Source organism: Ilyonectria robusta (genome assembly GCF_021365365.1).
Source record: "Ilyonectria robusta strain PMI_751 chromosome Unknown BGZ61scaffold_25, whole genome shotgun sequence".
In the NCBI taxonomy this organism is placed as follows: domain Eukaryota; kingdom Fungi; phylum Ascomycota; class Sordariomycetes; order Hypocreales; family Nectriaceae; genus Ilyonectria; species Ilyonectria robusta.
The window spans coordinates 309,507-321,454 of NW_025764459.1; the positions used below are offsets into that span (position 1 = coordinate 309,507).

At 52.5% G+C, this 11,948-nt stretch overlaps 6 protein-coding genes across 6 annotated transcripts; all 6 read left to right on the forward strand.

The window, feature by feature from the left end:
* Nucleotides 1–97: 97 nt before the first annotated feature.
* Nucleotides 98–3,729, forward strand: BGZ61DRAFT_483478 (uncharacterized protein; the record flags this gene model as incomplete). Its single annotated transcript, XM_046249502.1, has 5 exons — nt 98–383; nt 433–1,191; nt 1,509–1,601; nt 1,930–2,152; nt 2,199–3,729. The coding sequence occupies 5 exons, from the start codon at nt 98–100 to the stop codon at nt 3,727–3,729; spliced, it is 2,892 nt and encodes a 963-aa protein (XP_046098377.1).
* Nucleotides 3,730–3,798: 69 nt separating this feature from the next.
* Nucleotides 3,799–4,056, forward strand: BGZ61DRAFT_364211 (uncharacterized protein; the record flags this gene model as incomplete). Its single annotated transcript, XM_046241501.1, has 1 exon — nt 3,799–4,056. A coding segment is annotated over one exon (258 nt), but the record flags the coding sequence as incomplete, so codon positions are not given.
* A 204-nt stretch (nt 4,057–4,260) lies between these two features.
* On the forward strand, nt 4,261–5,053 carry BGZ61DRAFT_116480 (uncharacterized protein). The gene has a single exon (XM_046236999.1). It carries the CDS (start codon nt 4,465–4,467, stop codon nt 4,981–4,983), a length of 519 nt encoding a protein of 172 aa, XP_046098379.1. The 5' UTR covers nt 4,261–4,464; the 3' UTR covers nt 4,984–5,053.
* Nucleotides 5,054–5,700: 647 nt separating this feature from the next.
* BGZ61DRAFT_399842 (uncharacterized protein) lies at nt 5,701–9,105 on the forward strand (the record flags this gene model as incomplete). The annotated part of the gene is made up of 4 exons (XM_046243017.1): nt 5,701–6,596; nt 6,664–6,735; nt 6,783–8,689; nt 8,987–9,105. Coding segments are annotated over exons 1-4 (2,655 nt in total), but the record flags the coding sequence as incomplete, so codon positions are not given.
* Nucleotides 9,106–9,940: 835 nt separating this feature from the next.
* BGZ61DRAFT_321625 (ankyrin repeat-containing domain protein) lies at nt 9,941–10,384 on the forward strand (the record flags this gene model as incomplete). Its single annotated transcript, XM_046238945.1, has 1 exon — nt 9,941–10,384. A coding segment is annotated over one exon (444 nt), but the record flags the coding sequence as incomplete, so codon positions are not given.
* A 381-nt stretch (nt 10,385–10,765) lies between these two features.
* Nucleotides 10,766–11,137, forward strand: BGZ61DRAFT_314758 (ankyrin repeat protein; the record flags this gene model as incomplete). The annotated part of the gene is made up of 1 exon (XM_046238856.1): nt 10,766–11,137. A coding segment is annotated over one exon (372 nt), but the record flags the coding sequence as incomplete, so codon positions are not given.
* Between the last annotated feature and the right edge of the window lie 811 nt (nt 11,138–11,948).

Here is an 11,948-nt window from a genome sequence, read left to right on the forward strand (position 1 = left end):
ACGTGCAAACACCATGCATCTGTCAACACGCACTGAGCTTTGAGCTGCTTCGAAAGCGAGGCTCCAAACACTCAGGTTGTCCTCTTCCCATCTGATCATGTCATCTCCGCAGCCTTCTCGCCGTGACGACTTCGAGGTCGCAATCATCTGCGCACTGCCGCTCGAGTACGACGCCGTGTCTTACATCTTCGACGAGTTCTGGGATGAAAATGGCGATCGATACGGACGAGCGACGGGAGACCCCAACAGCTATACGACTGGCCGTGTGGGCAAATACAATGTCGTTCTGGCCCTTTTGCCGCACATGGGCAAGACTAACGCGGCCAGCGCGGCCGCAAGCATGCGATCGAGCTACGGAGGCTTGCAACTGGCCCTCCTAGTCGGTGTGTGCGGAGCTATGCCTTGCGGCCGAGACGGCGAAGTTTTTGTTAGGCGATGTAGTCATCAGCAAGACCGTCGTCCAGTACGATTTCGGCCGGCAGTATCCTGACAAGTTTGTACGCAAGAACACCGTCGAGGACAATCTTGGCCGGCCGAACAAAGACGTCCGCAATCTGCTCGCTCTATTCGAGACCGACCGGGGCCTCGACCAGCTCGAACAACGGACTGCCCGTTTTCTTCGGCAGCTGCAGGCCAACGTCGCCCAGACAAGGCGTCGGGGCAAGTACGACTACCCCGGACCGGCGGAAGACAGGCTATTCGAGCCGACCTACCGTCACAAGCACCACGTATCGCCGACATGTAGTTGCCGCGATTGCTTCAGCCACGTAGACCCCGTTTGCGACGAGGCCCTCAGCTCGTCATGCGCGGATCTCGGATGCGACGACGAACATCTTGTCACGAGGGAACGGCTCCAGGCAAAACGGCAGTCAGAACACCATGACAGCGATACGGCTCGGCAGCCGGCAGTGCATGTGGGGGCGGTTGCATCGGGAGATACCGTGATGAAGTCGGCTGCCGACCGAGACAGGCTCTCGAGGGAAGCAGGCGTGATTGCGTTTGAGATGGAGGGCGCTGGGGTCTGGGACGAAGTTCCCTGTATCGTGGTCAAGGGAGCGTGCGACTATGCGGACTGCCACAAGCATAAGGGATGGCAGAATTTTGCAGCGGCGACGGCGGCCGCGGCGTCCAAGGCAATTCTAGAAGGCTATATCCGAACTGACAAAGCTCTGAAAGCGTCCGCGGGCGACGGTAAGTGTAGTTTGTCTCCGATGTTTGCGAACAGGGCTGGTGGCAATGAAGACACCGGGAGCCGCAACGGTTCCGCGGCCAGCATACCTCAACAGGACCAAGCAGCCAATGCCGCGCATGGGCCGGTTTTCCACGGGCCTATCTCCGGCCAATACGTCATCCCGGGAACCCACACGACGGGAGGGACCGTCAACTTCAATTTCGGGCCGCAGAGCTAACGGGGAAGAGCCAGGTGATCTAAGATACGAGGACAGCAGTCGCTTGCTCTCGGTTCGGCTCGTCTATGCGGGGGGATGATCTGAAATCTTATGTCATAGATGCCTGCGCTAGCATGGGCCGAGAGAACGGTTGTTGCCCCATCGTGTTCGTTCGAATTTGTTGCTACGTTGTCTCACCGCATCATGTATCTTGTATGTTACTCTAGGTTACAAACTCCGTGCGAGCTTATGCACAGATCGCATGCATCAAAGTGATAATGGAGACTGCCATATGCGTCCGACCGGTGCTGCTGGTGTTTTGGACGAGGCCGCATTCTAGACCGGCTGCGATTTTGATTCGCTCCTGCAGCTGAGCTGTGATTCGTCGCACGCAGCGTCACGCTTCTTCTCAGCCGCAGGCATATCGTGTACGCAGCCTGACTGAAACAAGATCTGGTGAAATACTGGCAGCGTGCTTGCAAGAGATGAAGAGGCATGCAACCTGTTGCTTCCATGAGTCATACCAGCTTCCAAGCGCCAGTTAGCGGCGAACACGTGTTTGCCGGCGTGCACGCGTCTGGCGGGGGCACGATCAACTACAATTTTGGCGGCCACGCCCCACCGCGATCTGTCCGACCCTTCTCGACCATCCCTTTCCCGCCGGATCCCAAGTTCGTTGAGCGGACGGACATCGTGCTCTGGCTGCGAGATCAAACCGCACAACCGGGCAGCCGCGCTGCGCTCGTCGGGCTCGGCGGCATCGGGTAGGCTGCGTGCCCCATGACCCAAAGACTTTGCTGACAGACCAAGGAAATCACAGGTTGCGATCCATTACGCGCACAAGGTCCGACAGGCGTCACCGGACACCTGGGTTTTCTGGGTGCATGCGAGCTCCAGGGCCCGTTTCGAGGAGGCGTACCGAAACATCGCCGATAAACTACAACTTCCAGGACGAGATGATCCGAAGCGCAACGTGCTCCAGCTGGTGCATACCTGGCTGTGCGACGAAGAGAATGGACCATGGATGATGGTGCTCGACAATACCGATTCCGTCGAGGTGTTCTTTCCAGGCGCCCATGGCTCACGCGACCAATCACTGGCATCATTCTTACCAAAGACCGGCCGCGGATCGATCATAATCACATCTCGCAATACAGATGCAGCGGAGAGGCTGGCCGGTCCGGATGCGATCTACAATGTGCCGATAATGGAGAAAAGCCAAGCCCTGCAGCTTCTCCGGAACAGGCTTAGGGAGTGCGCTGAGGATGTTGTGGCAATGACAGGTCTAATTGATGATCTAAACTACATGCCGCTTGCAATAACCCAGGCTGCCGCTTACATCAAGCGAAGGAGGCCCCGCATGTCGGTATCGGCTTACGTGGACGAGTTCTGGAGAAGCCATAAGAAGAAGGCGAACCTCCTCAACAGAGACGGCGGCGACCTTCGTCGGGACGAGAGCGCCTCGAACTCGATCGTCACTACATGGCAGATTACCTTCGAACAGATCCGTCGCGAACGGCCGTCAGCCGCCAACTTACTCTCCTTTATGAGCTTCTTTAATCCACAGGGAATTCCCGAGTCCGCCCTCCAGGCCTATGCACGCGACCACAAGGAAGATGCTCTTGAGGAGGACCTTGAGACCCTTCGCGGATACTTATTAGTGGCGGTAATGGCTGATAAAGAAATATTCGAAATGCATACTTTAGTGCAATTTTGTACGCAGGTGTGGCTATCGTCATTTAGCAATATACAACAGTGGAAGCGGGAGTTTCTAAAGGTCATATCAGACCAATATCCATCAGGGGAGTATAAAAACTGGCCAGAATGCAAGAGATTGGATCCCCATATTGATAAAATTCTTAAAGAGGAGCCAAATAGTACTGAAGATGTTTTAAGGTGGGCCAGGCTGCTTACAAACGCAGGATCGTATCGGTGGATGAAGGGGATATATAAGGAGGCAGAGGAGATGAATCGACGAGCTCTGGAGACAAAAGAGAGGGTGCTCGGCAGAGAGCATCCTTCTACGCTCACGAGCATCAACAATCTTGCGACAGTGCTGCAAGACCAGGGAAAGTACGAGGAGGCGGAGCAGATGAATCGACGAGCTCTGGATGCAAGCGAGAAGGTGCTCGGCAGAGAGCATCCTTCCACGCTCACGAGCGTTTACAACCTAGCCTACCTCTTCCACAGACAGACCCGCTTCTCAGAGGCGGCTAAGCTGTATGAGAGGGCCTGTAACGGTTATGTGGAAGTTCTCGGATCTGATCACCCTACTACGAGAGCCTGTGTGGCACATTACCGTTCTTTGAGAGACGACATGGCGAATGAGCATGTACATTAATAGAGGTCTAAAAAGATATTTATATAGAGCAGAGTGACTGCTAATCGCTAGAGGAAATGTTTGTCTCTCAAGCTTCAGGCGATACAGTCTGTTCCTGACGCTGATTCGGTCCTTATCTTCACAGCCCAGCTCGATGCTCAGCTACAAAAGACCCGAAAGAGCATTACCCCTAAACTTTATCCAATCCTTCAATCAGTTAAGGACTTCAGCGCCGTAGTCGAAACCTTTGTTTCCTCCAACCCGCAGATTGCCGCTCTTATCTGGGGAAGCGTAAAGCTGACGATACACGTAAGACTAGAAACTCGACCTTTGTTTCTTGCCCCCTAGATAACCGTGTCGCTCACTTTTAGTCGGATTTTTGCGAACTTTTCCTCGTATTGCGACGCTTTGAATGGAATCTTCATAACGCTCAAGGATACTTGTCCAAGATATACTGAGTACCAGGCGTTATACCCTGGCTCTGAAAGGCTTCAGACTGCCCTATGCAACTTTTATTGGCATAGACTAGTGTGTACTCGCTATCAATTTAGATTATTCCTAAGCTGTAGAAAACCGGTGCATACAGATGCTATATTCCTCCCGCAGATCCTGAGGAAAATACTTGGTATGGACGAGAGCAACGATACAGTAGCGAGGCTCTGTCGCTCGCTCTTGATTATCACAATTGGATGATCACAATGTGGTTTGCGACTATTACGAGAGCTGACGGAGGCGGAGTCGCAGTAGTGCAGATGCATGCAGCTACTGACGTTGTGCAAAAATGGATTGCGGTCGGACGATACCAGAGTTGCTGACATCACGAAGTCACTGTTTGGGTACTGCACGCCTAACAAGCTCGCCATGCTTGCGCGAGTGCTGAGCCCAGGCATAGGCCGCGTATTCGTCGCGTCTAGTCGCGTCAGGTTAGGGATAGCTGGAGGTGCGCAAGAACTTGTACACACCTCAGGCGCCCGCGCTAGCGGTTTGGGTGGAAATGATCCATCCCACCAGGGAGGTGAGGCATCGTCCAGAAATCAAGCATTGCCGATCGTTAGCATGCGAACCTTTGTCCTAGCTACTGGCACACACATAAAAGTGGTCTCTTTATCCTGTTTCATGTGGGCATGTGTGCCATCGACGGTGGCGCTGCATTTCGTCCAAGCATGTCTGCACCCAGCCCTCAGCCGCTTCGGCAGAAATGGATTTTTCACTCATCACCAGGCTGGTCAGACCTGCATCCGTCTGCAAGCCTCACAAGTCAAGAACAGCCTCTGATGCCACTCCATCGCACAGCAGATCATCTCTTTGATAGTGGATGCTCTCATCGCATGATACTTCGTCAAGATTGATTGGCCTGATATTCGCTGACGAAACATTTGTTGGTTGATCGTCCCGCTACACAACGCGCCAGGGATCAAGAACCCGCCACTAGCGGGCCTTGAATAGTGTTGCAGCTCATACATACTCGTAACGAATGGGCAGATGCTCTCTGCTTTGAAGTGTACAGTGAGCCTCGCACTGTGTCAACCTGTCTCAACCTAGCTACATATGTATCATTGCGGCGGGGGCGCGAGATTCCTGGGGCGAAGCACATGAAGTCGAAAGACATTCGGTACTGTTGGCGTCCTATCCCGCACCTCTGACCGCGTGCCCGCCTGGCTAAAAATACCGAACTCCGTAGGCTGCCTCGTCATGGATGTATTGGACAACGTGCTGGTTCGGACAATAGCTGCAATACCAAATGAGCCTTGCTTTCCACTCAGCCCGAGACTGCGCCCCTTCTGGATTCAACAAACAGTGCTGCGTCTCTCGCTCGATTGGCTACGATGCGGCCAGAGCAGGAGGCAGTATCCGTACCCCGGCCATGTCATCTTGCATATGCCTGCACCTCGCCACATCCAACCGGCCGAGCGCTCTGACTCGTGCGGTTGTGCCCACCGAAGCTGTGCATGATCAGTTTTCTTTTCTCTTTCCACCATCGCTCCACATTTTATGACTTTTGTGCGGCATATTCACACTCGACGTCTCGTACGAGTGGCTGTGATGAAGTTGGGACCATCTCACGTTCCGCCTGCAGCCGAGGGCTGTCTGCCTTATCACGAGACACGTGAGACACGTCCAAACGGATTGGCTATACTTCCCGCCCAGCTACAATATTCCCCGACCAGGCTCTGGCCCGTTGAACCTCCGCTTTTCACTCCTCCCCATCCTCGCAACACTTGACCCTTTTGTCTCTACCTCGACATAGGCGTGTACAAGACATCTCGTGACAGATCTCTCTTTCTGTACCGTTCGAGTCGGCATCGTGCACCCAAGCAACATCACGGCCATGGAAGTTGCAGGACTTGGCATTGGAGTAGTCGGGCTCGCAGGCGCCTTGACTTCGGTCCGGGAAGCCACGGGCATGTACGATTCTTACAAGAATGCTGGATTCGAGTCACGACCTCATCTTATTCAACGCGACGCGGCCCCAATCTTACTGCGACAGTGGTGCGAGAGCGTGGGCTATGGCGATGAACAGTTGAACGATCGTCACCACCCAAACCTCGACGACCCAAAAGTGCGTCAAGTCGTTGACAATATTGTCAAGTGTATCCGTGAGTCTCTACACATCGGCCCCGGTGTAGAGGGCAAACCGTTGGATGGGATGCCTTCAACCGGAGGACTACAGTCTCAACAACAAGGCCCCCGTGGTCGCACGAAAGGACTAGTGCGGTTGGAAAATTATCGCGACTCGATGCCCCGCAAAGCGAGGTTGGCATGGGCCTGGCAGAACAAGAGCAAGGTTTCTTACCAGACTCAGAGCGTTGCGGAATTGTTGCAATCTTTACGGGACTTAGTACCGCCTCTTGATGCCCAGGGCACAATCTCTGCGGAAGCTGGCTTAGGTATAGTTGATCAGCGTGTTACGGAAGGATTACCTTCACACCACCGCTTCTAACAAGATGATTACAGAACCAAGACTGAATAAAGCTCTATATTCTCTCGTACAGCATCTATCCATGGCAGAGAAAGAGCGTAGAAATGGTACGATTATGTCCTCTCCATAAGAACAGCGATTCTGATGAACCTAGACGAGTTCAAGAGGGAGCTTCCTCATTGGCTAGGAACCACCTCAACAACAGACATGTACGACAATTTCCTTCAGAAACGATTGGAGGGTACCTGCGAATGGATTCTCCAACGTCAAGAATTTCAGGAATGGGAAAACACCGATCACGCCGACACAAAAGTCCTCTGGATCCATGGTCCTGCTGGGTATGGCAAGACAATGCTTTGCACCAAGATCATCGAACACCTGCAATCTAGTGACTCTATCATTGCTTATCACTTCTTTTCGTCTGATTCGGACAGTCGCGCAGACCCTTTTATCATCATCCGAGCCTGGACGCATCAGTTAATCGCTCAGAACAAAGACGCCTTTGAGCTAGGACGTACTCGATGGGACGCCAGCGACAGACGCCCTGCCTCCCCTAGAGATATTAAGGAGCTGTTCGAAGCTGTGATCCAAAGCTTGCCAGGTTGCGTCTTCGTTGTCGATGGCCTTGATGAATGCGCGGGAATTGGACACGATTGGAAGGCCAGTTATCGACAGTCGCTGATTGATTTCTTCCGATTTCTAAACCAATCGGTCTCCAAACCATCACGACTTGCTATTGTAAGCCGTGATGAGCCGGAAATACGAGAAGGCCTCCGCATGAGCGAATCCGGTACGAGTTGGACCCTGTTCGATTGCCTAATCCGGTCCGACGATGTCAAGAACGACGCTACACGATTCGCACGGAGTATTGTGGACCAGAAATTACAGAATAAAAGTGAGCTGCAGCGAGATGAGCTCTCGTCGCGCATAGTGGACCGATTCGAGAGCATGTTTCTTGGCATCCGAGTCCTCGAAGGACAACTCCGCAGTACGAAAAGCGTAGGCTCGCTTCATCGAACAATTGACCAAGCACCTACCAGGCTGACCGATCTGTACGATCGGAATTGGATGAGGATTACCAACCTTCAAGAACCGGATAGAAGCCGAACCCTGGCGATCTTGCGATGGGCTACGTTCGCTTTGCGTCCGATGACCATTTTGGAGATCACCGAAGCACTTCTTCTAGCAGATGAAGGATGCGAGACATTGTCTGAAGAAGAACTACCAGATGCTATCGATGAAGAGTATATTCGATTAGATATCCTCGAGCTCTGTGGACCATTGGTTGAAACACGAGGACAAGGTTCAGAGCCACCGTCCCTGACTGTCCACCTGACGCATTTTTCAGTGAAGCAATATATCCTGTGTCATGAACTGGTTCCGATGGGACAGTTGATTTCGAACGAAAATTTGCGAACGAGGCAAGACGCAGTGCAAAGCAATATCCTTGCTATTACATGTCTTCGCTATTTGAATTTCGATCAAGTTTGGGAAGAAAGCTTAGCGGAACGGAAGAGGCCAGTGCTTCAAGCGTTTCGAGAGTATGCTGTCACATCATGGCATAAGCATATCAAACAAGATGCTAGCAACGCAGGGCAAGCGATAGACTATGTGAACGCTTTCTTCCACACTGAGAACAAATGTTGGGAACAGTGGAGAAAGCAAGCCGACAGCTGTTTTCAAGACCAAATGTTGCAATATGAAGGCAAAATCCGAAGCGGTAACCGGTTATTCTACGCAGCCTTGCTTGGGTTCATGAGGACACTAACGCATCTCATTGGGGAAGTGGGGCTAAACGTAGACGATGTGGATGTCTCGGGGAGAACGGCGCTCTTGGCAGCTTCGTCAACAGGGTGGGCGCGTGGAGTAACTTACTTGATCGAGAGAGGGGCCAGTTCGAACATGGCGAGTAATGAGGGGAGAAGTCCGCTTTATGTTGCTTCAAACAATGGTCATTTGGAGGTCGCCAAGCTGCTACTGGAGAAAGGGGCAGATCTGACGGTCGTCGACAATGATGGAGTGACCCCGCTCAACTCGGCTTCAAATAATGGTCATTTGGAGGTCGTCAAGCTGCTACTGGAGAAAGGGGCAGATCTGACAGTCGGCGACAATGATGGAGTGACCCCTCTCAACTCAGCTTCACTGAATGGCCATTTGGACATCGTCAGGCTGCTACTGGACAAAGGGGCAGATCTGACAGTCGCCAGCAATAATGGATGGACCCCGCTCAACTTAGCTTCAAACAATGGTCATTTGGAGGTCGTCAAGCTGCTACTGGACAAAGGGGCAGATCTGACAGTCGCCAGCAATAATGGATGGACCCCTCTCAACTCAGCTTCACTGAATGGTCATTTGGAGGTCGTCAAGCTGCTACTGGAGAAAGGGGCAGATCTGACAGTCGGCGACAATGATGGAGTGACCCCTCTCAACTCAGCTTCACTGAATGGCCATTTGGACATCGTCAGGCTGCTACTGGACAAAGGGGCAGATCTGACAGTCGCCAGCAATAATGGATGGACCCCGCTCAACTTAGCTTCAAACAATGGTCATTTGGAGGTCGTCAAGCTGCTACTGGACAAAGGGGCAGATCTGACAGTCGCCAGCAATAATGGATGGACCCCTCTCAACTCAGCTTCACTGAATGGCCATTTGGACATCGTCAGGCTGCTACTGGACAAAGGGGCAGATCTGACGGTCGCCACCAATGGAGTGACCCCTCTCAACTCAGCTTCACTGAATGGCCATTTGGACATCGTCAGGCTGCTACTGGAGAAAGGGGCAGATCTGACAGTCGGCGATAATAATGGAGTGACCCCGCTCAACTTAGCTTCAAACAATGGTCATTTGGAGGTCGCCAAGCTGCTACTGGACAAAGGGGCAGATCTGACAGTCGCCAGCAATAATGGATGGACCCCTCTCAACTCAGCTTCACTGAATGGCCATTTGGACATCGTCAGGCTGCTACTGGACAAAGGGGCAGATCTGACAGTCGCCAGCAATAATGGATGGACCCCGCTTAACTCGGCTTCAAACAATGGCCATTTGGAGATCGTCAGACTGCTACTGGAGAAAGAGGCAGATCTGACAGTCGCCACCAATGATGGAGTGACCCCGCTCCACCTAGCTTCAAACAATGGTCATTGGGAGATCGTCAAGCTATTACTGGAGAAAGGGGCAGATCTGACAGTCGCCGACGGTAATGGATGGACCCCGCTCAACTTAGCTTCAAACAATGGTCATTTGGAGGTCGCCAAGCTGCTACTGGAGAAAGGGGCAGATCTGACAGTCGCCAGCAATAATGGATGGAACCCGCTTAACTCGGCTTCAAACAATGGCCATTTGGAGATCGTCAGACTGCTACTGGACAAAGGGGCAGATCTGACAGTCGCCAACAAGAATGGATGGACCCCGCTTTACTCAGCTTCAAACAATGGTCATTTGGAGATCGCCAAGCTGCTACTGGAGAAAGGGGCAGATCTGACAGTCGCCAGCAATGATGGAGTGACCCCGCTCAACTCGGCTGCGAGCAATGGCCATTTGGAAGTGGTCAAGCTGCTACTGGAGAAAGGGGCAGATCTGACAGTTGCCAACAATAATGGATGGACCCCGCTCAACTCAGCTTCACATAATGGCCATTTGGAAGTGGTCAAGCTGCTACTGGAGAAAGAGGCCGATCTGACAGCCGCCAACAATGATGGATGGACCCCGCTCAACTCAGCTTCACTGAGCGGCCACTTGGAAGTGGTCAAGCTGCTACTGGAGAAAGAGGCCGATCTGATAGTCACTAACAATGATGGAGTGACCCCGCTCAACTCAGCTTCAAACAATGGCCATTTGGAAGTGGTCAAGCTGCTACTGGAGAAAGGGACAGATCTGACAGTCGCCAACAAGAATGGATGGACCCCGCTCAAGTCAGCTTCACTGAATGGTCATTTGGAGATCGTCAAACTGCTACTGGAGAAAGGGGCAGATCTGACAGTCGGCGACAATGATGGAGTGACCCCGCTCAACTCGGCTTCACTGAATGGTCATTTGGGGATCGCCAAGCTGCTACTGGAGAAAGGGGCAGATCTGACAGTCGCCAGCAATGATGGAGTGACCCCGCTCAACTCGGCTGCGAGCAATGGCCATTTGGAAGTGGTCAAGCTGCTACTGGAGAAAGGGGCAGATCTGACAGTCGGCGACAATGATGGAGTGACCCCGCTCAACTCGGCTTCACTGAATGGTCATTTGGAGATCGTCAAGCTGCTACTGGACAAAGGGGCAGATCTGACAGTCGGCGACAATGATGGAGTGACCCCGCTCAACTCGGCTTCACTGAATGGTCATTTGGAGATCGTCAAGCTGCTACTGGACAAAGGGGCAGATCTGACAGTCGGCGACAATGATGGATGGACCCCGCTCAACTCGGCTTCAAACAATGGTCATTTGGAGCTTGTCAAGCTGCTACTGGAGAAAGGGGCAGATCTGACAGTCGCCAGCAATGATGGATGGACCCCTCTCAACTCAGCTTCGGACAATAGTCATTTGGAGGTCGTCAAGCTGCTACTGGAGAAAGGGGCAGATCTAACAGTCGCCGACGGTAATGGATGGACCCCACTCGGCTCAGCTTCGCTAAGGGGCCACTTGGATGTAGTTGAGCTTTTGCTACAGAAGGGAGCCGACTTCACGGCCGTGAACAAGCTTGGAGAAACTCCGCTCATCTCGGCTGCAGCCCATAATCAATGGCAGGTAGTCAAGCTTCTGTTAGAGAAGGGAGCAAACACCATCAAAGACCCTCGCGGCAAAACACCCTTGATTTGGGCTGCACAACGAGGGCATTATGAATCGGTCCAAGTATTGCTAGCGCACAAAGGCGTGGATCCAAACATCCAAGATCAGGTCGGTCGAACCGCCCTCTCGTGGGCTGCTGGTAAAGGCCATGACAATGTGCTTGAGCTACTTCTTGCAGTTGAAGGCATCCGTAAAGACTCTGAAGATTGCAATGGCCATACGCCAATCATGTGGGCGGCTCGGAAATCGAAAAGAAATACGCTACGATTACTTTGTCATCATGGAGCCTTGGTGACAGAACCTTTGAGAGATGGTTTGATATTTCAGCTAGCTATGTTCATGCCTGATGTTGAGATATATGAGCTACCTATGTTGGATTCTGTAGGCTTTGATGGACTTTTCGGGTTTGAAAATCTGTTTCAAGGCCAATGCACTCTCTGTGCATAGATATGATTTTCGGTCTCTAGGCGACTTACCGATGCAAGTAGTTAAGATACCAGGATTTTAACCTAGGCTCATCGTCAATCAATGGAGACCTTGTTGACTA

Bases quoted from the DNA above. Each gene is read 5' to 3' on its own strand.
- BGZ61DRAFT_116480 (XM_046236999.1), top strand. From the start codon at position 4,465: ATGCAGCTACTGACGTTGTGCAAAAATGGATTGCGGTCGGACGATACC.